The 26,049-nt window shown below is 42.0% G+C and overlaps 1 protein-coding gene across 4 annotated transcripts; it reads left to right on the plus strand.

Moving 5' to 3' along the window:
* Positions 1-30: 30 nt before the first annotated feature.
* On the plus strand, positions 31-22,945 carry LOC110499020 (uncharacterized). Of its 4 annotated transcripts, none has more exons than XM_090212447.1 (20): positions 31-1,359; positions 2,216-3,890; positions 8,782-9,051; positions 9,253-9,681; positions 10,030-10,449; positions 10,647-11,099; positions 11,277-11,546; positions 12,272-12,520; positions 12,657-12,902; positions 13,024-13,281; positions 13,445-13,753; positions 13,921-14,190; positions 14,717-14,800; positions 14,887-15,040; positions 15,140-15,210; positions 15,550-15,761; positions 18,084-18,337; positions 19,076-19,195; positions 21,888-22,053; positions 22,201-22,945. In XM_090212447.1, the coding sequence occupies exons 1-20, from the start codon at positions 1,020-1,022 to the stop codon at positions 22,548-22,550; spliced, it is 6,600 nt and encodes a 2,199-aa protein (XP_090068573.1). In that variant the 5' UTR covers positions 31-1,019; the 3' UTR covers positions 22,551-22,945. The 4 variants fall into 4 exon arrangements, 3 of the variants coding, with proteins under 3 accessions (XP_090068573.1, XP_090068574.1, XP_090068575.1); XM_090212448.1 differs by having other exon boundaries at positions 22,234-22,945; XR_016489365.1 differs by lacking the exon at positions 15,140-15,210 and having other exon boundaries at positions 22,234-22,687.
* Positions 22,946-26,049: the final 3,104 nt, after the last annotated feature.

Below are 26,049 nucleotides of genomic sequence, written 5' to 3' on the forward strand. Positions count from 1 at the left end.
TAAAGGCAACAACAAAACAATTCGTGAGACATATTCAAATTCCTTTATTAGTCACGTTAGCTCACAATAGTAATTATTTTGATGGAAAGGCGAATTTAGCTTCTGATGTTGTTACAAGTTACGTCGATATTCCTTCTTTATTCGCTTGATAACGTTATGGAAAAATAGGTTTATTGGCTAAACGTGGCAACTCTCCTCTGGCTGTTTAAAAAAATGCCTAGTTTTAAAAATCTTGTGTGCGGGTTTTGAATAGTCATTGGGTTAGACATTGTAGCTAGACCTGACAAACCTGCTGCACACCCTTCTCCAGAAAGTTGTGGGTGGCATCGTTTTTCTTTTCTTTTACCAACCTCAAATCTGATCAGGACAGGACATTGAACGTGGACAGCGCTCAGACCACCACCACGAGGAAGTCAATTTATGTCGGTTTTGTGGACTTTTGGCGTTTTGTGGACTTTTAGAGTTTAGATTCATTCTAAATATGTTATACTCTGTACACTTGTCACTCGAAGTTAGTTTCATTTTCGTTATGAAATTCGCAATCAAATTCACAGTTTAGTCTATATATTTATATAATGCTAATGAATTGTAGACCGCTTTTTAAATAGCCTACAATGTTTCAGTTAGTTGTGAGCAATATAGAACCATTTACAAAGAAAGGTAGGCTATTTACAAATGGTCTGTATCAATGCGTCGAGGAAGGTACGTCTCATTCATTTGAACTTCAACATAATGGATAATCTGTGGTCACACACCATAACTAAAAAGTGTTAGTCACACACGACATCTCAATACAGTAATATCTTGGGTTATGAAAGGATCGTTTGCAGTTGTACTAACCTCAAGGCTTGTATAAATGATACTATTCAAGGATCAGTCATTCAAATGAACAGCAAGAAAAAATTACATTCGGTAGATTTGGGTTCGAAGTCAGAAGGCAGAAATATCCTAGGCCTAAATGAAAGTGGGATAAAGGGATTTAAATAATTTTAGTAGTCGGCTAGTGGTGCACAGATGCCATGGCAAGCACCGAACAGTCTGCTGTTGACTATATCCAAAATAGCAGAATACTTCTTGTGGATAGCCTTGAGAACCACTCCCTGGTTATTGACCACTTGCATTATCACAACGTGCTCCATCATGAGGAGGTCTCTTATCTGTCCTCCATGTATGAGAAGTCTGAAAGATCCAGAAAAATGCTGGACATGACTGTTTGCAAAGGGGAGGCTGCCTGCTATGAGCTTTTGAAGATATTGTACACCACCAGGACAGTTTCACTCAAACAAGATATGCATTATTGGATCAGCTGCTTTTCTTTCAGAGATGACCCAAAACTACAGATTGACTTCACTCCTACTGGTATGTGATATTGGCAATTAAATCTGATTTGCGGTAACGTAACACCAACTGTAAAATTGTTATAGAGCGTACATTACACATCTATACGCACTATGCAAAGCATAAACATCACATCATAGCTACATAGAGCATTATTACAGCTTAAAGGGGAGCAACATCCAAAACCATTCATTTATTATTTTTACTAGAACTCCATGGCTCAGTTATAGACAGTGGGTCAGGACCCACTCCTCTACCCTTTAGCTAGAGCAAGTGAGTGCCTGACTCTGCTAACTCTGCCTTGCCACCAGACTTCCTCAGCCACTGATTTTGTTAGAGCTTTAGTCATTTAGATATAAAACGTCATAAAGCCATAGCAAAAATGTGTCTAATAATTGCAGGAAATGACCTCTAAAACGGCTAAATTGATCTAAGCCCTGTGGAAAATGGTTTAGAATCGCAGGAATTTAACATTAAAAACAAAAACATTTTCTCTCCGCCCACCACGAGGGTGTGGTCTCTGTGATATGACACATCTTGATTGACATTATGACACCTCATCAAGGCCAACTCACTCCTCCACGCTGCTTCGTCTTCAAACAAAACATTCCCAGTATCAATGTGAATCAGATCGTCAAGCTTTAACGATACCCCATGTAGCTATAATGCAATGTGTATTATGTACTTATAGATGCTTTACAATATACAGTACATGCAAATTATTACCCAAATCTCTTAGAATCAATGGATAGCAAGTCATTTTATAATAAAACCCTATTTGACACTTGAGTGGTTCAGTTATCTGCCAGACATTTCATTTAATGCTCAAATCATGCAATTGTCCTTGTGTCCTTATTGCGTCATCTTTTTTTTCTAGATTCCAAACTTTGCTTCAAGTACATGAGGCAGTTGAAATTGAAAGCGATTTGGATTTATGAGGCAAGACAAAAAAAGCGCATGTATTGGCTAAAAAACAGTTCTACATTAAAACCATTCACATACATACCTCTTGTTTTGGACCCCGACGGAAGTGTGTTTCAAAAAAGCAAGATCTCCAAAAACAAGGCCTACAAAAAATCTCGCTCAAAAAAACTTCAAACTTACATTCCAGCATTCAAGAGAAAATTATCCCCTGATAATTTACTGACAGGAAATGAGAAAAAAATTCTGCTGGTTGGGAAACCTGGGATAGGTAAGACTACAGTTGCCCAGGAGATTTTGAATCTTTGGGCACAGAAAGAGGACAATGCGGTGAGCTACATGTTTTACTTCAATGAATCCTTGATGAGGTCTATGTCCCACTCTGATGACCCCACGACTCTGAAGTCACTTTTGTTTGGCAAATACGTCAAACCAGAGGAAGGGATTGAGGAGATTTTGCAAGATATTGAACAGAATTCTGAAAATGTCATAATTGTGTTTGATGGAATCATGGACACAATTAGCAATTCTGTAGTGAAGCGCATTTTAGAGAAAGACCTTCTGTGTGATGCTAAGATTGTGACCACATGCAGACCAGAGGCAGAAGACTGTGGGTTTCTGTCTGACTGGCCATCTTATCGAGTGGAAGTACACGGATTCAATGACGCGTCAATCAGATCTTTCTTTAGGTGGATGTTTGATACAGATGAGGATGCCATTTGCAGAATTTTGAATAACCCTGAACTCTTTAGTCTTTGTCATGTCCCAATGTACGCCTTCATAGTGACTGCCTGCATCTGTTTGAGTGTTTCTAAAGATCATCCTTGCACTGTAACAGAAATGTATGTACAGATCTTGCGAGATATCTTGAAAATACTCAATGACCAAACTACAGAACACCTGGGTGAATACATGCATCGCCAAAAGGAGGCCCTCAGGTCTCTTGCTGAAAGCGCTTACCAAGCAATGCTGGGCAAAACAGTCAACGTGACAAGATTGGATGGCGAAGACCACAGTGTGGTAGATGCTTTTCTGACGTCATCTGCTGCCAAGGACACATCAACATCATCTTGGGCTTTTCTCCACAACACAATGCAGGAGTTTTGGGCCTCTGTTTTTCTGTTGATGACACCAGACAAAATCACCCAAGTCCTTCAGCAGTGCCAGACCGAAGAAGGAAAGTACTTGAAGCACATTTTCTCATTCTTGTGTGGACTTTCTAGTCAGTCCAATAACATGGTTGAATCAATTAAATTCTTGATTTCTGAGGAAGAGGTGAGAGAACTATCTGACAAGTACATTGAAAAGATCATAGACTCATTCATCTACTGTGAGACACAGCCGGACCCTGATGAATCCAATTCAGATGTTGATATGGAAAATCTCCTCTTCATTTGTCAATGCTTGTATGAGCACCAGTCACCTGAGGCCTGCTTACTCCTCCTAGAAAAAGTGGGCTACGAGTTTAATCTCAGTGGAGAACAGCTTGATCCTCAACAGTGCTGTGCAGTGTCATATGTGATCAGCCAATCCAAAGACAGGAATGTTCAACTGGACCTGGAAGACTGCTCTTTGTCAGATCCAGGACTAAGGCTGATTCTCAGGGCTTTGGAAAATCTCACAATGCTTAGGTATTACTCTTCTTACTATTACAGAGCTTGATAGTAGCCTTATTTCTATGACTTCATCCATGCATCACAATGACATCCCGTAAATATACAGTCAGGTCCATCATTATTGGTGCCCTTGGTAAAGCACTGTGAGCTGTATTGTATGCTTAAAAAAATGTGGATATTGTATTATTATTATTATTATATATTTTTTTAGAATTTTACCCCTTTTTCTCCCCAATTTCGTGGTATCCAATTGTTGTAGTAGCTACTATCTTGTCTCATTGCTACAACTCCCGTACGGGCTCGGGAGAGACGAAGGTTGAAAGTCATGCGTCCTCCGATACACAACCCAACCAGCCGTACTGCTTCTTAACACAGCGCGCATCCAACCCGGAAGCCAGCCGCACCAATGTGTCGGAGGGTACACCGTGCACCTGGCAACCTTGGTTAGCGCGCACTGCGCCCGGCCCGCCACAGGAGTCGCTGGTGCGTGATGAGACAAGGACATCCCTACCGACCAAGCCCTCCCTAACCCGGACGACGCTAGGGCAATTGAGCGTCGCCCCACGGACCTCCCGGTCGCGGCCGGTTACGACAGAGCCTTATTGTGAAGTGGAAACATTTAGGAGCAACAATGGCTCAGCCGCAAAGGGTTAGGCCACACAAGCTCACAGAACGGGACCGCCAAGTGCTGAAGCCCGTAATGCGTTGAAATCGTCTGTCCTCGGTTGCAACACTAACTACCAAGTTCCAAACTGCCTCTGGAAGCAACGTCAGCATAATAACCGTTCGTCGGGAGCTTCGTGAAATGGGTTTTCATGGCCGAGCAGCCGCACACAAACCTAAAATCACCATGCACAATGCCATGCATCGCTACTGGAAAGGTGTAAAGCTCCCCGCCATTGAACTCTGGAGCAGTAGAAATGCGTTCTCTGGAGTGATGAATTACGCTTCACCATCTGGCAGTCCGACGGGCGAATTTGGGTTTGGTGGATGCCAGGATAATTCTACCTGCCCCAATGCATAGTGCCAACTTTAAGTTTGGTGGAGGAGGAATTATGGTCTGGGGCTGTTTTTCATGGTTCCGCTTAGGCCCCTTAATTCCAGTGAAGGGAAATCTAAACTCTACAGCATACAATGACATTCTTGATGATTCTGTGCTTCCAACTTTGTGGCAACAGTTTGGGGAAGGCCCTTTCCTGTTTCAGCTTGACAATGCCCCGTGCATAAAGAGAGGGCCATACAGAAAAGGCTTGTCGAGATCGGTGACCTCAACTCCATCAAACACCTTTGGGATGAATTGGAACGCTGAGTTCACCCAACATCAGTGCCCAACCTCACTATGAATGGAAGCAAGTCCCCCGCAGCAATGTTCCAACATTTAGTGGAAAGCCTTCCCAGAATGGTGGAGGCTGTTATAGCAGCAAAGGGGGACCAACTCCATATCAATGCCCATTGTTTTTGGAATGAGATGTTTGACGAGCAGATGTCCACATATTTTGGGTCATGTAGTGTATTGCACCCTCCCTTGAGAGGATAATGTCACTGAGCCTTTTTCTAAAATGTTTTATGAGTTTGGAGAACACAAGAGAGGGATCATAGCCCATTCCTCCATAGAGAATCTTTCCAGTTCCTCAATATGCTTAATCTATACTCTTAAATTTCAGCTTCAATTTCCACTGGGCACAGATGTTAATTCAACGTCTATTCCATGTTGAAATGACGTGGAAACAACATTGATTCAACAAGTGTGTGCCCAGTGGGAGGTTTTCAATGGTATTCAAGTCCAGAGACTGAGATGTCCATTACAAAATGTTGATTTTGTGGTCAATTAACAATTTCTTTGTGTATTTTGATTAGTGCCTGGGGTTATTGTCTTGCTGGGTGGGATATCCACTTGAGGCCAAGTGTCAGCCTCCTTACAGAGGCAACCAGGTTTTTGGCAAAAATGTCCTGGTATTTGGTAATGTTCATGATGCCCTTGACCATAACAAGGGCCACAAGACCAATAGAAGTAAAATAGCTCCATAACATCAAAGATGCACCACCGTATTTTACCCAACTGGATTTGCTGGAATTTAATGAACGTAGTTACAGGGTTCATTTCGCGTGGTTATAGGTTTTAAACAGAAACAACTCAAACGGTTAAGTTTAGGTCGAGTGATTAAGGTTGGGGCTGTGGGTTGGGGAAAGCATAATTAGATAGTAATGCAAATGTTCACATTAGGGCTGTCCCCGACTAAAAGTAATATTGGCCGACCGCAATTGATTTGATTGTGCCGCCTGGCTGAGACTTGCTGTGCTGTGTTAAGTGACTGTGTGACTAGCACCCGTTGTCTTTCTCTCCTCCCTGCTGCAGCGACCGCCACACATCTTTAGCGCTGTCCGTGTTGCTGAAGCTGCAACATAATTACAATCATTTCTGACTGAAAAGTTACCGAAATCCCTAATTTGTTTAGAAAAAAACATTACCTCAACCCTTGCTCTCTTTACGTGACACATGTATGCTTCGCATGCAAGTGACCATTGAGGCCTGACCCATAGCGTATCATAATCACGTCAATAAATTGGTTGTAACAAACTCTGAACACCGTAACACACGTGACAGCCAAATAGATGCAGAAGGACGTGACAAATAAACTCGAAACGGGGGAATGTTTACTGGTTGCACAGGAGGTAAATGGAAAGTCAGATGTGTGGAATAAATGTGATTAGTTGTGGAAAATACTGGAGATCAAGAAAAGGAAGGTATGGAGCAAGTGCTGCGTGCAACAGTCGCATTCATTCGCGAATGCAATTTCCGCAATGGAACAGTTTAGCCCTATTTATTGTTTATGCTAATTATTCAATGGTCGCTTTGTTATTATATTTTAAAACTAAAATGCTTGATTGCATTTCACATCATGAATGACTCATATGCTGTGTGATGACATGAATTAATGAATTATTGATTTATACAGTAGCCTATGTAAATATTGAAATGTAGGCCTAAGTAAGTTACGCTATTTAGACTAAACAGGATGCGCTCTTAGGCCTACAGTACAGCTCGATGGTGGTTTTTCAAAGCTGCTATGCTAATGATAATGACATTACTTATTGTTATAATGATGGTCATAATAATAATAACAATAAGAAGGAGATCAAGGAAAAGGAGGGTTGTTATGGTTATAAACATCATTTTCCGGACAATTTGGAACAGTGTAAACAACACAAAATAAATGATGAATTATACCACCGAGGCCTGGTCTAACGAAAAAAGGGCAAAGCCTTTATTACAGCATAGTAAATATTAAAAACAGCAGAATTTATGAAATTGTTAGGTGAGGCTCAGTGCTCATCGAATCAGCAGGCTATTAAGCAAACGCTCAAACAGGCTGGAAGCAGGATATGTCTTATTTCTGTAGGTATATATGGATGATTTATAAAGCCAGGCACATTTAAGAGTTGTTGTGCACGGCGGTCCTTAGTTGGCAAATGTTGTCATCAAAGAAAGAGAAAGATCTACAATTCCGATTTGAATGTCCAAAACGTATCTTCCCAGTCTGACTTCCCAGTTGCAATGCTTGCAGTTAGCCACTGTCACTGATTCCTTCCAAACAACTCATTGTTGAATTGCGATTTCCAACTTGTTGTGTAATGTTTATGTCCCAAAAATGTAGGGCTCAAAACCCCACCTGCCCTGAATGATGGGTCACCACTGGGTATGAGGTACTTTTCTGCATATGCTTCCGTTTTTCAACGCCAAACCCACCACTGGTGTGCGTGGCCAAAGAGCTCTATTTTCATGTTATCTGACCACAGCACTGCCTGGAGTTTAATAAATGGCATTGGCACAATATAGGTATTTTTGGCCACGCACACCAGCAGTGGATGTGGCCTTCGAAAGAACAATTCATATGCAGAAAAGACATGAATCCCTACTGTAAAATACGGAGGTGGATATTTTGATGTTATGCAGACATTTTGTTAAGGTCAATGGCATCATGAACCCTGTACCAGGACATTTTAGCCAAAACCTGGTTGCCTCTGCCAGGAGGATGAATCTTCCATCAAGACAATAACCCCAAGCACACATCAAAATCCACAAAGAAATGGTTAATAGACCACAACATCAACATTTTGTAATGGTCATCTCAGTCTTCGAACTTGAACCCCATTGAAACCCTGTGGTTTGAATTGAAGAGGGTAGTCCATAAGCACAGACCAAGGACATCAAGGATCTGGAAAGATTCTGTATGGAGGAATGGTTTAAGAACCCTTTCAATGTGTTCTCCAATATCATAAAACATGTCAGAAAAAGGCGCAGTGTCGTTATCCTCGCAATCATAGGGTGTTGGAGTACTGAAAACATATTTCTTTTAAATAATATAATTTCCCCCCAAAAAATTGTATACAATATAGCTCAGTATTTGTATTATTTATTTCTACAGTATTTTCTTCTCTTTATCAAGGGTGCCAATGATTATGTACCTTACTATATAATAACAATGTTCAGTTAGATCATTAATATGCAGTTATATAATTAATATGCAGTATTACATAGAAGTACAATATATATTTTTATTTTTAACCATGCAATATATATTTTTGTTTTTAACCATGCAATATATATTTTTATTTTTAACCATGCAATATATATTTTTATTTTTAACCATGCAATATATATTTTTATTTTTAACCATGCAATATATATTTTTATTTTTAACCATGCAATATATATTTTTATTTTTAACCATGCAATATATATTTTTATTTTTAACCATGCAATATATATTTTTATTTTTAACCATGCAATATATATTTTTATTTTTAACCATGCAATATATATTTTTATTTTTAACCATGCAATATATATTTTTATTTTTAACCATGCAATATATATTTTTGTCTTTAATCTTTATTCTGTTAGACTGGATTCCATTACACAACTGCAGATGTGGAAAGTTGCACTTCGCTCTGGCCTACAGAGAGACTGTGACAATTTGCTGAGACTGTGTGAATCTGAAATTCACCTGTCAGTCCAAGAGCAAGAGGTGTGGAAGCCAGCAGAAGAGGTCCTGAAGCAGAAGAGACCAGAACATATTCATCTCTGTCTACATGTTGGTCAAGGCACCCAACATATTACCACATCATCAATGAAAATCATCTTTGACCGTTTGTCAAACATTGCAGATATCAGGTAAATTAATGTATAGCCCACATAGCTGGATTTTTATTAAGTCCAAATAGCATATTCTGAATATGGTTAAGATTCCTCTAAATAATTTGAAGGACTTAATGCCACTGCTGCTATCAGTATTTCCAATGATGACAAATGTTAGCTCTAATGTTAGGCCTACGTTGATGATACAAGAAGTGTCTCATCTTAACATTCTTTTAGGTTCATTTCACTCAATGATCAAAAAACGCATTCATGGAATGAGGAAGTTAAGTCATTGCAGATGGATCTTTACATACAAGGAGCTCTCTATGAGGTGACGACAGGACAGAAATGCGTTGAGGGTTTGCGCCCTGTGCTCGCTCATTTGATTCACTCTGACTCTATAGAGGAACAGAGCAAATTTGTGGTTAGTCTGTACTCAAAGGCCCATGACACGCAGGAAGGACTTCTACCGGTGTTGCAGCCTGTTTTCCAGACAACTCCTGCAGTATGGTACATAGACCTCTCTGAGAAAGGAACCTCTGGTATCCTTGAAGTGCTGAAATTTCTGAATGTGAAGAAACCAGTTGAGCTGTGGTGGTCGGATGAAGAGAGCGAGAGGGAATTGACCATTTTCCTTCAGTGTCTACCCTACATTTCAGAGCTGAGGTGAGTCTATGGTGGTGTAAATATCTTGAATATGTTATCCCTGGATCTGAATGTTCTTTGAGAATAGACCCCCAAAAAAAGTATGCTACAGGAGACTTGCTTTTGTATCTATCATTGTCTCTTTAACCCGTTGGCATAGATTGAAGGGAAAAGTTGCTTACTATCTCAGTGCAAAATGTTATCTGGTGTAAGACAGTAGCGTTTCCCATCAGAGACCCTGACAGTCTATAATCTAATTGTATTCTATTAAACACGAAGAGAGGGTTCCGAGAGGTTGTACTCTGAGTGTTGGGGTACATTTTGTCATTAGATTTTTTAAATCATTTATTTTCATTCTAAACTATCTAGATTCAACGACTGCATTCCGAACACCAATGATGCTATCAAGGTGCTTGTGGATCTCTTCATCTGTGCAGCAACGTTGCAAGGAGAGACGCTAAACATGCTTTCATCAGTATGTGGATACTCAGCTTTCCCCTTTGCTGATCAGGACAACGCTGGACAGTGTGATTTTCTGTTAGATCTGTACTCGCATGTGAGCGACTACGAGACTCAGACAGGCAGAAGTGTCCTTCCAGCGTTACTGCCACTTTACCGGACAGCTCCTGCAGTCTGGTCCGTAGACCTCTCTGAGAGAAAGGCCTCCCTCCTCCTAGAAGTGCTGAAACTCCAACCAGAGAAGAGACCGGTGGAACTGAGGGACTGGTCAGGTGACGAGAGTGACGTGAGGAGTTTCCTTCAGTGTCTACCCTACATATCACACCTCAGGTTGGTTTGCTTAAAAAGTTCTGTTATAATCATATCGCTGACGGAGAGTAACTTAGGTGCCACGTGGAATTATGAACTTGAAGCATCTTAAGGCTAAGGTTCTAAGGATAAACTTAGCCTCAACATGCTTTTGAGAGCTCGGTCTTGTGTCTGTGTGTTCCTTTTACGTCAGGCTAATAATGTTTTTCTACTGACAGGTTTCTCTCCAGACAGGATGAGGGGGAGCTGCCTGAAGAGTGGAGGATCACATTCTTTCCATGGTCTTGTCGTTTCCTTTTGAAAGTGTTTCTTCAAGGAGCTGTTAATGACATACTGAGTGGACAGAGGTCTGTCGAGGCACTCCTGTCTGCTCTGGGGTTAGCTCATTCATATGACTCTACAGAGAAGTGTATGCTTCTGTTAGATCTGTACTCACATGCGAAGGACTATGAGATTCATACAGGCAGAAGTGTCCTTCCAGGGTTACAGCCAGTTTACTGGTCAACTCCTGCAGTCTGGTCAATAGACCTCTCGGAGAGAAAGGCCTCCCTCCTCCTAGAAGTGCTGAAACTCCAACCAGGGATGAGACCGGTAGAGTTGAGGGGTTGTTCAGATGACAAGAGTGACGTGAGGAGTTTCCTTCCGTGTCTACCCTACATTTCACACCTCATGTGGGTTTGTTACCAACCTGGCTTGTGTTTTTCTCTATTGAATTAACAGTTATCTATATCATGGAACATGAATTGTTTTGAGATATATTGACCAATCATTTATTTACAATTTGATATATTTGCATACATTACAATGTTTTCATGTGTCTTTGACTCCTTTTGATTTTTCACCCCCAGTTGTGACTGCCAGTTCTTCCTGTCTATGTGTGATGCACTCTCTGTGGGTTCGGAGGGAGATGCACTGCTATCCCACTCTCTCCTCCAGGCCCTACACTACACTCTCACATTGTCCGGGTGGTTGCCCAGTGTACGCTGCGAGGCAGTAGGAGCAGTCCTAGGCCAGTCTACTGCTGACGAGGAACTGGACGTCACTCTCACCCCACAGAGTATCTCTCTCCAAGGAGCTAAACTTCTCTTCAAACAAGTGAAAGAGCTTCACAAGCTTAGGTAATTCTATATTTGCTAACACCCTTAGAGTCTATTGATGCACCGGTGGTGCGTCAATCGAAGAAACATCATTTAAAAAAAATCCCCATCAAAATCCTTCAGTTTAAACTAGAAATATCTGGGCTGTGTCTCAATCCACCGCGTCCGCCTGTAGTGCTTTTCCACATCTGCGGTGGAAGGTGGCCGAGCTACAGCGGTGTTTGTCAAACCATGAAACATCCCGAAAAATCATACTGAATGGTATGACCATTCTATGAAAAGGGGATAATCTCACGAGCACGATGACTCATCTGAAGTTAACTGGTACCGGTTTGTAAAAAATGAATGGAAGTATGGAGGTACAGTCGTTTTGTGCCTACCCCCAAAAAAGGGGTTAAATATGTGTAAAAAATATATACTGAGCTTTCTTATATCTCCTAGATATAGGACAGACACTTCAAAATCCTATTCCTTCTGATTTTTTTGTTGTTGCCATTTATGAATGTGTTATTCAATGTGTTTGCATGGGATTTGCTACTAAAGGCCAAATTCTATATTTTAACAAATAATGTTTGTATATATAATTTGTATATATCCCTAAAGGGGTCCTGAAATTCAAAATCAAACAGCTAAATGATCCATTGTATGACTGTCTTAAAACAATTACATATGTCAGCTTGTAACCCCCACCACCACCCCACACCTATTCTTGAATGTTATAACATCATTTTTGGTTCTTCTTTCAGAATGAATGAAATGGCAACAGTGAAGCTAGCTAGGATGTCACTTTTGTGCAAAAGGCCAATGATCGTTAAGGAGCTGACCCTGGTCTTATCTAGGCCAAATCCAACAAAACGGGTGCAGTGTAGAGTGATCAGTAGTTTAGCTTCACTACTGACAGTGTGGACCGTAAGAAGCTTGGATCTGACAGACTGTCCCATCGAGGGTTACCTTCTTACTACTCTGTTGTGTCATCGGGGTCCGCTCACTATCAGGCAAGTTAGTTAACCTAGTTTGTGCACTCTCAAACAAAATGTCTCTAAATGTGGGGTTTGCGTGTTGGGGATTACCGTTTGATTTGTCGAGGATCCACATTGTGTGTTACCATCTGCCTGTTTTCCTCCATGGCAGACTAAGTGAGGAGATTCTGCAACAGCTGGCAGTTGTGGTATATGAGGCTCAGAATGAGGAACTGACCCAGTGCTTCCTGGAGAAGGTTGATGGAGACCTGTCTAACTGTAGACTGGACTGGAATGTGCTTCACTACCTGCTGAAGACCACCACACAACCCATCACCATCAACCTCAGGAGGAGCAGAATCAGACAGCAAGACATGCCTCATCTTCTCCCGTTCCTGAATAATATTCACTTTCAAAGGTCTGGTTCAAACAATATGACGATCGCTAATCAGGGCCAATTATCTTTGTCTTTCAACAGTGAAAATCCAAAAACAAACATGCAGCACCTAGTACAGCACCTAATGCCTCCTTTTCTGCAGAATGAATTCCCACTTTGAGAGGACAGCGCTGAAAGAAATCCACCAACAACGTGCTGGTCACATGGTGACGACTTTAGTGAGGTCATCAGACGAATGGATCAACTTGAACAACCTGGTCTTGAAACAGGACGACTGTGAAGCACTGCGCTTTGCTTTACACTACAGTGACGGGGTGAAACTCAACCTGTTGTGGACTGTCATTCCAAAGGAGGAGATGGGGAAGATTCTGACTCTTCTGCACAGGGTCTCTGAACTCAGGTCTTTGTCCACATCACTGTCTATTAGTGTCTCAATGGTTTTTTCTTCTTCTTGTACCCGATTTAAGTATTTGGTTTCTAGTTGATTGGAAAGAGTGAATTACAATTAATTGCACATTATTTTATGTCCACCCATGGTTCTGACGGTCCTGACGACCTTGCAGGGTCGACAGGAAACTACTCCTGGAGCTCCTCCATGCCTGGACAGGATTGATAACACAAACAGAAGCACCCGCTGCACTGTTGAGGGTTCTGAATCACAAACTGGACCTCTCCTGCTCTTCTGCCATGGATCTGTCAGGGCAGGAGGAAGATACTGTTTTGAGCCTCAGTTCTTGGGACTGCAGGGCCATCTCTGCAGCCATCAATAAAGCTGATGGTGACACAGAGCTGATTCTACACGACTGTCAGGTTGAGGATGCAGGACTAGAGGAGTTTTACAAAGAGTCCATTTTACAAAGAGTCCATTTGAGGTGAGATGCCGTAAGCAGGTTTTTGCATATTCAATTGATAGTCTATTGATCTATAGACCATCGATAGGGGACTATCCAAATAATGTAGCGCCAAGACGTTACACTCTCGTGAGTGCTTTACTTTTGAATTTCCAGTAGTGACACTGTTTAACTTTGTTCCTTCATAGCCTTGGAAAACCTATTTTGCTGCAGCTCCTTCACCTGGTATTTGTGGGAGATGGAGGCAGGTCAGAGAGACTTGCTTCACTACTATCCAGAGCCCTGGGGAAGGAACTGGACCTCAGTCATACCCCGTTGGACCTGATGGCCTGTTCGTCACTGGCATTGATTCTGGAGCACTCAGAAGGGCTTTCAGAGCTGGACCTCAGCGACTGCCATCTCACTGACACACATCTGGAGTTTCTGCTCACACATCTGCACAAGGCACAAGTCCTAAAGTAAGGGTATTTTCAGATGCAGTACATTGAATTAAGTGGAAGTGTAACGGTTGTCGTCTGGAGATAGAGAGGACCAAAGCGCAGCGTGGTTAGTGTTCATCTTTTTAATGGAACACTGAACACTTCAAAAACACAAACCGAAACAGTTCTATCTGGTGCAGACACACAAAGACTGAAAATAACCACCCACAAACCCAACAGAAAACAGGCTACATAAATATGGTTCCCAATCAGAGACAATGACTAACACCTGCCTCTGATTGAGAACCATATCAGGCCAAACAAGAAACCCAATCCTAGAAACACAAAACATAGAATACCCACCCAACTCACGTCCTGACCAACTAAAACAAAGAAATAACACACAAGCTAGTGTCAGAACGTGACAGGAAGGCATATTTTTGTATTTTTCAAAGTACTAACCCTTAGTGTGATGACATACAGGATGACATATTCAGTGGTGACATACTCCATGTACATTGGCCACTTTTGGACCAGCACCCTTAAACCATGATCTCTTTTTCAGTCTATGCAATAATGAAATCACTGATGAAGGAGCTGTGAAACTTAACCTATACATGATTGGAAACAGCTTTACAGAAACTGTATGGTGAGTAAAGGAGTGTTGTTGATCATGTCTATGCTTCCTTGACCTAGTTATAACGTGTCTCAATGAAGAACAATCTTTCTCCACAGGCTTTGCAACAACAAGATCACTGAGTTTGACAGCTTCTTGGCGGATAAACGCTACAAACTTTGGCCTGCTCACGTGCCTGGAATGCAGGACAGACACGTCACAAACCTGGGCTCTACCTCTGTGAGAGAAGAGACCTCTAAAGTTTTTTCAAATGTAGATTGATTGATTTAAAGAGCAACAGCAGGAACTGCCATTTAAAGTCAGGTTTGCAATCGGTTTGTAAAGTACTGTCTGTCATCTTCTCATGCACAGACCAAACCCATTATTAAAGAATTTAACCCTGAGATAGTTGAAGAGGTTGAAGAAAACAAGATTTCCTACAGGTAAACTACCATAGATTGAATCAATTATAACTATTGTTACATCTAAACCAGTAAGTTTCTTCCTCTCCTACTTTCAAATTGGAGTTTTCACTCTTAAGCCAACAATCGAACTGCTATGCTTTATCTTGGCCAGGTCGCAATTGTAAATGAGAACTTGTTCTCAACTTGCCTACCTGGTAAAATAAAGGTGAAATAAAAAATAAAAAAATCATAATATGCACTGATATGATAATGTAACATGCAATATTTCCTAATAACAGAACTGTGGCTTTCTTAGAATAACCATTTCCCCTGTGCCCTGAGACCGTCTTTATAATATAAGGCTAATATGCTACCCAGGTTCCAGTGTGGGTTTCGTGGCAAGTTCCAGTGCAGAGCTACAGGGCTGGTATTTGGGATGAGGGAGCCAGGTACCGTGGAGTATAGTGTGGACCACTGGGACATGCACATGCTTGCTGACACAGACTCTGAGCCTGCATGTCCTGTGTTTAAGATCAGCTGTCCAGAGGGACATATGTACCAACTGCACCTTCTTCACTGCGAGACTGAGGGTGAGTTTTACTAAGAGCATTGTATTTGGTACAAATCATTCCCTATGTTCTAGACCTCAGCTCAATCTGGTAATGAATGGTGTGGCTGTTGAACAAGTTGAGGAGACTAAATTAATTGGTGTCACGTTAGATTGTAAACCGTCATGGTCAAAACATATAGATTCAATGGTTGTAAAGATGGGGAGAGGTCTGTCCGTAATAAAGAGATGCTCTGCTTGTTTGACACTACACTCCACAAAGTAAGTCCTGCCGGCTCTAGTTTTGTCTTATCTTGATTATTGTCCAGTCGTGTGGTCGAGTGCTGCAAGGAAAGACCTAATGTACAGTTGAAGTCGGAAGTTTGCATACACCTCGGCCAAATGCATTTCAACTCAGTTTTTCACAATTCCTGACATTTAATCCTAGTAAAAATTCCCTGTCTTAGGTCAGCTAGGATCACCACTTTATTTTAAGAATGTGAAATGTCAGAATAATTGTGGAGAGAATTATTTTTTTCAGCTTTTATTTCTTTCATCACATTTCCAGTGGGTCAGAAGTTTACATACACTCAATTAGTATTTGGTGGCATTGCCTTTAAATTGATTAATGTCAAACGTTAACGTCAAAAGCTTGTCAAATGTTTTGGATAGCCTTCCATAAGCTTCCCACAATAAGTTGGTCCATCCAATTTTGGCCCATTCCTCCTGACAGAGCTGGTGTAACTGAGTCAGGTGTCTAGGCCTCCTTGCTCGCACACACTTTTTCAGTTCTGCCCACAAATGTTCTATGGGATTGAGGTCAGGGCTTTGTGATGGCCACTCCAATACCTTGACTTTGTTGTCCTTAAGCCGTTTTGCCACAACTTTGGGAGTATGCTTGGGGTCATTGTCCATTTGGAAGATCCATTTGTGACCAAGCTTTAACTTCCTGACTGATGTCTTTAGATGTTGCTTCAATATATCCACATAATTGTCCTACCTCATGATGCCATCTATTTTGTGTTGTGCACCAGTCCCTCCTGCAGCAAAGCACCCCCAACATGATGCTGCCACCCCTGTACTTCACGGTTGGGATGGTGTTCTTTGGCTTGCAAGCCTCCCTCTTTTTCCTCCAAACATAACAATGGTCATTACAGCCAAACAGTTATATTTTTGTTTCATCAGACCAGAGGACATTTCTCCAAAAAGTACACTCTTTGTCCCCATGTGCACTTGCACACCGTAGTCTGGCCTTTTTTATGGCGGTTTTGGAGCGGTGGCTTCTTCTTTGCTGAGCGGCCTTTCGGGTTATGTTCATATAGGACTCGTTTTACTGTGGATATAGATAATGTTGTACCTGTTTCCTCCAGCATCTTCACAATGTCCTTTGCTGTTTATCTGGGACTGATTTGCACTTTTCGCACCAAATTACGTTAATCTCTAGGAGACAGAACGCTTCTCCTTCCTGAGCGGTATGATATGTGGTCCCATGGTGTTTATACTTGCGTACTATTGTTTGTACAGAGGAACATGGTGCCTTCAGGCATTTGGAAATTGCTCCCAAGGATGTGGAGGTCTACAATTGTGGTTCTGTGGAGGTCTACAATTGTTTTTCTGAGGTCTTTTGATTTTCCCATGATGTCAATCAAAGAGGCACTGAGTTTGAAGGTAGGTCTTGAAATACATCCACAGGTACACCTCCAATTGACTCAAATTATGTTAATTAGCCTTTCAGAAGCTTCTAAAGCCATGACATCATTTTCTGGAATTTTCCAAGCTGTTTAAAGGCACAGTCAACTTAGTGTATGTAAACTTCTGACCCACTGGAATTGTGATACAGTGAATTATAAGTGAAATAACCTGTCTGTAAACAATAGTCGGAAAAATGACTTGTGTCAACTCCGTTCCATCTCATATTGCTCAAATGAACAGCAAACTTGGTTTAAAAAAACAGATAAAGCAACACCTCACGGCACAACACCTCTCCCCAATTTGACCTAGATAGTTGGTGTGAATGTATTGATATGTAATGTAGGCTCTGTGTGCCTTTTTAAATGAGATTTTTTAATTGATGTAGTTCTGTCCCTGAGCTGTTCTTGTTTATTAATGTTCTGTATTATGTCACGTTTTGTGTTTTGTGTGGACCCCAGGAAGAGTAGCTGCTGCTTTTGCAACAGCTAATGGGGATCCTAATAAAATACCAAAAGTTTAAGCACTTTTTGAAATACCCTTTTTTCCCAACGATATATGTGTTCAAACTTTTCAATCCTCAAAACACGTGTAAGTTAGAAATGGTAAGAGAGCATCTGGAAATATTCAAGATGGTAGAACTGATTGTTGGTGTGGCTGTCTCGTTATTTTCCAGTCTACGCAGCTGAGGCCTTGTCTGTGGCTCACATATGGAGCAATAGTCTGGAGATTCTGGTACCTATTAGGGTGACACATTCACATGTGATTATAAACATCAATGGGCTCTCCAGATGGACTTTGTTACGCCGCAAGCCAAAAACTAAAAAAAGAATCAATGGGCAGGTGCTTCTTTTCCTGGAGCTAAACGTTACAGAAGGACAACACAGGCTCTGGGTTTACCTATTGTCCCGCAATGTCCCATACACTGAGGTAAATATTGCATGTCTTTATTTTAATGCATTCAGTCCATATTTCAGCTCATTGAAATCTCAGTGAATCTCCAACCCCATCCAATTACAATATCAACCCATACATCTGTGTTGTTACCACTGCATGTATCAGGTATGAAGGGAAGACCCAGATGCAGACCACGTCGAATAAACAATAGAGGGTGGCAGAGGTACAGGTCAGCAGGCAGGCTCAGGGACAGGCAGAGTGGCCAGGCAGGCGGGCTCAGAGTCAGGACAAGGCAAGGGTCAAGGCCGGGAGGGCAATAAAAGAGAGACTATAAAAAGCGGGACCTGAGACACAAAACACTGGTTGACTCGAACAAGCAAGACAAACTAGCACAGACAGACAGAAAACACGTGTATAAATACACAGGGGATAATGGGGAAGACACCTGCAGACAATCACAAAGACAGTTGAAACAGATCAGATTGTGACAGCATGACATAATTTTAACAGCAGTTTCAATTTAACTCAAATTTAAAAGATTTGCAATTTTCTTAAGTCAGTATCTATTTACAATATGTAGTTATTTAACTAGGCAAGTCAGTTAAGAACAAATTCTTGTTTTCAATGACTGCCTAGGAACAGTGGGGTAACTGCCTTGTTCAGGGGCAGAACGACAGATTTGTACCATGTCAGCTCGGGGATTTGATCCTGCAACCTTTCTGTTACTAGTCCAACGCTCCAACGCTCTAACCACTCTCTACTCATTCATAGGTAATAAAGCGAAATAAGAAGCTGGAGTTCATCCGTGCTTGCTCTGACTGCTACCTAAGGCCCGAAGCCCGATACAGAGTGACCTCAGACCTCGAACAGGGCTTCAGCGTCCATCCCAAGGTTAGAAATTGCATGAAGAATGTTTTATGTGTGTTAATGACAATGATTTATAATAAAATAAAATGTTATTAGTCACATGCTCCGAATACAACAGATGTAGTAGACCTTACAGTGAAATGCTTACTTACCAGCCCCTAACCAACAATGCAGTTGAATTGTTTTTATATATAATATATAAGAAATAAAAGTTACAAGTAATTAAAGAGCAGCAGTAAAATAACAATAGCGAGACTATGTACAGGGGGGTACCGGTACAGAGTTAATGTGAAGGGGCACCGGTTAGTCGAGGTAATTGAGGTCATATGTACATGTAGGTAGAGTTATTAAAGTGACTATGCATAGATGATAACAACAGAGAGTAGCAGCAGTGTAAAAGAGGGGGAGGGGAGCAATGCAAATAGTCTGGGTAGCATTTTGATTTCGATTTTCAGGAGTGTTATGGCTTGGGGGTAGAAGCTGTTAAGAAGCCTCTTGGACCTATAGTAGACTTGGCGCTCCGGTACTGCTTGCCGTGCGATAGCAGAGAGAACAGTCTATGACTATGACTAGGGTGGCTGGAATCTTTGACAGTTTTTAAGTCCTTCCTCTGACAACGCCTGGAAAAGTGCCCCAATGCCCCAGGAATACCTGACATGATGACTCCTTGCTGTCCCCAGTCCACCTGACTGTGCTGCTGCTCCAGTTTCAACTATTCTGCCTTATTATTATTCGACCATGCTGGTCATTTATGAACATTTGAACATCTTGACCATGTTTTGTTATAATCTCCACCCGGCACAGCCAGAAGAGGACTGGCCACCCCACATAGCCTGGTTCCTCTCTAGGTTTCTTCCTAGGTTTTGGCCTTTCTAGGGAGTTTTTCCTAGCCACCGTGCTTCTTCACCTGCATTGCTTGCTGTTTGGGGTTTTAGGCTGGGTTTCTGTACAGCACTTTGAGATATCAGCTGATGTACGAAGGGCTATATAAAATAAATTTGATTGAATTTGATTGAAAAGAGGTCCTGGATGGCAGCAAGCTTTGCCCCAGTGATGTACTGGGCCGTACACACTACCCTCTGTGGTGCCTTGCGATTGGAGGCCGAACAGTTGGCATACCAGGCAGTGATGCAACCAGTCAGGATGCTTTCGATTATGCAGCTGTAGAACCACCATAGTCCCTGTGCCCAAGAACACTAAGGTAATCTGCCTAAAAGACTACAGACTCGTAGCACTCACATCTGTAGCCATGAAGTGCTTTGATAGGCTGGTCATGGCTCACATGAACACCATTATCCCAGAAACCCTAGACCCAGTCCAATTTGCACACCGCCCTAACAGAGTACCAGAACCTCCAGGACGTGTTCAGCAAGGCCCGGGCCACTTTGCTTCTGCCGAACTGACCCAATGACTGCGGGATTGACCTTCTCCCTAGCACCACGCCGCCCCGGGGACGCTTGTACTCTCTGTCAGGACTGGAGCCTGCAACACCCTTCCCTGCTCTGCCACGGACCTATCACCATTTGAGTGTTCCCTGGGATATCAGCCCCCGCTCTTCCCTGAGCAGGAAGAAGAGGTTGGTATACCTTCTGCCCAGATGTTTGTCCGCCGCTGTCGTCGTACTTGGAGGAGAGCCCAGTCGGCCCTCCTCAAGACCACCTCCAGGTATCTACGACAAGCGGATCGCCATTGGACAATGGCTACCCGGTATCGTCTCAGGCAGAAGGTATGGCCACCCGGGACCTGCCCCGGATGGAATCCCGCAAACTCTCCACCATGGTTTATCGGCCCGTTTCCCATCCAAGATTATTAGCCCCTCTGCTGTTCGTCTTCAGTTGCCCCATACCCTTCGTATACATCCCCCACCTTTCATGTGTCCAGAGTTAAACCTATGTCTCACAGCCCCTTGTCTCCTGTTTCCAGGCCCACCCCTCTCCCCCGCCTCATCAATGGCCAACCGGCTTACATGGTGGGGCGTCTCCTGAAGGTTATTTATACCTGTGTTCTGTTTGACTGTTGCCAGTTTGTTTTGTTTCGTCAAGCCCACCAGCGATTTTCCCTCTGTTCCTGTCTCTCGACTGTTCCTGTATTCTAGTTTTCCCGGTGTTGACCCCACCTATCTGGATGACTGACCCCTGCCCTTGACCTGTCTTTTGCCTGCCCCTGTTGCACTAATAAACTGTTGTTACTTTGACGTTGTCTGCATCTGGGTCTTACCTTAAAACGTGATAGTCGGAGGGCATAGTGGGATTTCTTATAAGCTTCCGGGTTAGAGTCCCGCTCCTTGAAAGGGCAGATCTACCCTTTAGCTCAGTATGGATGTTGCCTGTAATCCATGGTTTCTGGTTAGGGTATGTACGTACGGTCACTGTAGGGACAACGTCATCGATGCGCTTAATGATGAAGCCAATGACTGATGTGGTGTACTCCTTAATGCCATCTGAGGAATCCTGGAACATATTCCAGTCTGTGCTAGCAAACCAGTCCTGTAGCTTAGCATCTGCTTCATCTGACCACTTTACAGTACCTCATCCATTGAGACAACACGTCATTACTGAGCCTCACCTGTCCTCTATGACCAATAACTCAGCTTTTTGTATTAAAACCCACTAGGTTTTTCTCCTCTAGATTAAAAGTACATTCTCTGTCAAATGGGCATAGAATATTTAGCAGGTTTGTCATACGTGATTCTCTTTGACCTCCCTTTCTCTGTCAGGAGAAAGATTTGCATATTCATAATGGCCCAGATCAACATGCCACATTTACAGTCCTCTTGGACAGTACAGTTACCAAATTGAAGCTGATGATTCAGGAGCTCAAGAGGATGGGGCGAAAGAAGGTGTGGAAATGCCAATGGTTTGAACCGATATTTCTAAAGCCAGGTAACTGTTATCTCACATCTCTTTATAGCCCTACAACTATCTTTCCCCTACCTGCAACTGATTGAACAGATTTTCATCTACCTGCAAATAAACCAAAAACATGCTAATTTCCACTGTATTTGGAAAACATTTGGAATAAGAAACCAGGGATGTGTGTGTTTATTGTTTTTTTCCCAATAGGCAGCAATCTCACAGAGTCGGACTGGTTGCAGAATCTGTGTCGCATCCTGGAGCACCTGTCAGCCAAGGAGATCAAGAGGCTTAAGTTTCTAGTCAGAACCTCAAAGGAACTCCCACAGCCCAGTATCTCCAGCCATGACCTGGAGTGCTTGGAGGAGCTTCACGATCTTGCAGAGCTAATGGTAAAGAGCTGGGGGATGAATGGCTCCATTTCAGCCACTCAATTGCTCATGAAAGAACTGCCACGCAAAGACGAAACAGTGACATCCTTGCTGATGCCCTTCCTGGAGCAATGTGTGGCGCTAAAGGGGGCGTGAGAGTCAGTGGTGTGAACAGCCTTAAAGGACCTTGGGAAGGTGCTTTCCCTCAGGGTTCTATACTAGAAGCATCAGGAGAAGGAGAGTAGAAGAGAACTTTCACACTGTTTTGGCTGGAGGCAACAACAACCCTAAGGAGAAGGCAGACCGACATTGTTGAACAAATGTCAGATAATGAGGTTCATTGTGCTATTTGCTCAGATTTGTGCTCTTTTGCATGACAAATGTCTCCACTGTGTACTTGGTTAAAAAATATGTATGTGTGTGTTCATATTTTTAAGCATTAAAATGTACTTTATATAATATCAATATTTTCTCCCTGTATGATAGTTTTTTTTTACAATTGTTAATTTTGTTCTACTAGTTCAATAAAACATTTTGAAAAAAACAAATAAGTTATTTTTCTTCTGAGTTGACATCACAATCCCTCCATCCAATTATTTTTAAACATGCTGTTTTGTTGAAAGACTACAAAAGGAAGCTTATTGGGGTCAAATGAAGATAAATTAATTAACAGGGACAGGTGGTGGTACTTATAATTTGTCTTGCACAATAGTGTCGTGGAAATTCTTACACGGGGACACTCGAAGTCAATCTTAAATGAATCCTCCTTTATTTGTCAGCGCGCTGCTCTTCCAGCAGTTGTCTTATATACGGCTATACACAGAAAAGTTATATTTGCATGATTTAGCATAATTACATTAATCATTAGCATTTTGTTTAATTCATGTGACCCACCAATACTGGTTCATAACACGTGACAGACCAATACCTCACGAGGCTTCTCTCTAAGCTGAGACCTTGAAACTGAGATATCTTTAGTTCGTTCTCAAAACAAGGTCTGGGCGCGCTGCCAAATTGCAGATACTGATAAGTGAGGATTTGTTAAATCAGTCACATGCATGAACACAGAAATTGGTTATTAGAACAGCACATGAATAGAACACAGACATTTGCTTTCAGAAAAGCACAAACATTAAAATTCCCATTACAATAGTAATATTTAGCAATATTTCGAAAATAAAGTAGCAATATTTTGAGAATAAAGTCGTAGTTATATTTCAAGATTAACGTAGGGGATTTGGTTAATTGCATGTCTCCTTGGCTCCCTGTTGTTGTGCCTGCTACTGTTGAAATGCCTTAGATGACCTGGTGAAACTATAGGCTTTGCTTGAGCATTGGCTTTATTAGCACACAATAACCATATTATAAGTATGAGGAACAGGAAAAGGTTGTGCCACAGATCATTTTCAAATGTAGCAACCGTGGTTCCATACATAGGTAGAGATGGGTGGGTTGTGTGTTAATACAATGTGTGTTTGTGTGTGGTAAAAAGTAAGGTCAAAACAAACAAATGGCCATCAATCTAATGATCTAATACACTCGATGAAACAGGTGTCACTGCCCATTCACGCTCATCAATTGATCTAATTACTCGAGCGAATAACTCGCAAGCACACGCACACACGCACACAGACACCAAGTTTCCCCCTGGCAATTTCAGACTATAAGCATAAACTCTTCTAACCACCATGGTGCGTTTATGAGCACAAACCAAAAAAATTATTGTCACTGAATGCGAAGTGAACTGGGTTTGAGTCCCTGTCAGTCTGCCCTCTGAATTCGCTATACAAAGTTCTGCAGCGTCGCCTAGGCGAACACCTTGCAATAAATATGTGCATAATGGCAACTATTAATGACCTTATCCATGGTGCTTTACTAACAGTAGTATTTCACCGTAAGGCAACTATATTTCTAACGACTATAGGCAGGGTTGCCAGGTCAAGCTACAATTTCTAGCCCAATGAACCCAAAAGGCCTGAAAACTAGCCCTTTTTTTCACAGGAAGAGAGGAGTTGCCATATCTAAACACTTTTTCCATAACGTTATCAAGCCAATTGCGAAGGAATGTCATAGTAACTTGTACCGACGTTAGAAGTAATATGAGGGTTTCCTCAAAATAATAATTATTGCAAGCTATGACATTGCTTAATCAAACCAGTCAAACAAGTTAAATCGACATCCACTGATAGAAAATGATCTGGGGAGTTTAATAAGGGCAAATTATAGGCATAGATTATAGGCATAGGCCTATTGAAATGATTTTACAGACAATCTGGTTTTATGATTGTAATTACATTTTGCCATAGTTTGCTTAGCTAAAGGCAGTTAGCCTTCTCCCCTCACAGGTGAAAATCATCACTCCCCAATCAGTCAACAATCAATCATCAATCAGAAGACACACCTCCTCCTGTTTCCTACCCTATCACAGTTCCTTTCCCTTGGTTTAAAAACCCCATCTGTTGTTTGCTCTAGAGCTCAATCTCTCTGTAAATGCCATGTCTGTAGATCTCTGTGTTTCACTCTCTCTTTGTGTCTTAACCTCTCTTTTGTTTGAGCACCTCCATATCACTTTGTCATCATCTGTGAGTATTGTTTTTGGTTATAGTGTTTGTATTTGATTGCTGGTGGGAAAAGGGGAAACCAAGACAAGTCGCCCATGGGCATACACTACCCGTAGGTAAACTTTGTTAAATACACTAGTTAGAACTGGGCGGACCACCCACTGTATTTTTGGTTAGTTAGTTAGCTGTTGTTAAAGTAGGCTAGTCTAGCTTAGGGGTGTTTTTGTATACTTATTGTTTCTTTCCATGGGTCCAGCTCAGCCCCTTTTCCTGCTCCCCCCATTACCGTGTGTTTATTAAAAAACCTTGAGTTTGACGGTAGATTTCAGTTGTCGTGGTTATTTCGTTCACACTTATACTTTGTCACTATTATAATTTGCATGAGTTATGTTACGGGTCTCATTACCATCCCCCCTAGACTGTCGGGCCAAAAGGGATTCGTAACACCCAGCAACAGCCCCGAAACCTGAAGGATCTGGAGAAGGCCTGTATGGAGGAGTGGGCCAAAATCCCTGCTGCAGTGTGTGCAAATCTGGTCAAGAACTACAGGAAATGTATGATCTCTGTAATTGCAGGTTTCTGTACCAAATATTAGGTTCTGCTTTTCTGATGTTTCAAATACTTATGTCATGCAATAAAATGCACATTAATTACTTAAAAATCATACAATGTAATTTTCTGGATTTTTGTTTTAGATTCCGTCTCTCACAGTTGAAGTGTACCTATGATAAAAATGACAGACCTCTACATGCTTTGTAAGTAGGAAAACCTGCAAAATCGGCAGTGTATCAAATACTTGTTCTCTCCACTGTATAAGTTAAACAGGAGAAATGTTTGTTTTTCCAGCAGTCCGTGTCCTTTTTGGGCTATCTCATCTCCACGGAGGAAGTTGATATGGAGGAGCATCGCGCCAGCACAGTCAGGTCATGGCCCATCCCCAACTCAGTGAAAGCAGTCCAGCTATTCCTGGGGTTCGCCAACTATTTCCAGACATTCATCCGGGGCTTCAGCACGGTGGTCACGCCTCTTACCTCCCTGCTGAGATGAGGTCCCCAATGACTTCATGGACGGTGGAGGCGGAGAGGGCGTTCGAG

The sequence above is a fragment of the Oncorhynchus mykiss genome, chromosome 20 (genome assembly GCF_057628025.1).
Source record: "Oncorhynchus mykiss isolate SJ-2025 chromosome 20, ASM5762802v1, whole genome shotgun sequence".
In the NCBI taxonomy this organism is placed as follows: domain Eukaryota; kingdom Metazoa; phylum Chordata; class Actinopteri; order Salmoniformes; family Salmonidae; genus Oncorhynchus; species Oncorhynchus mykiss.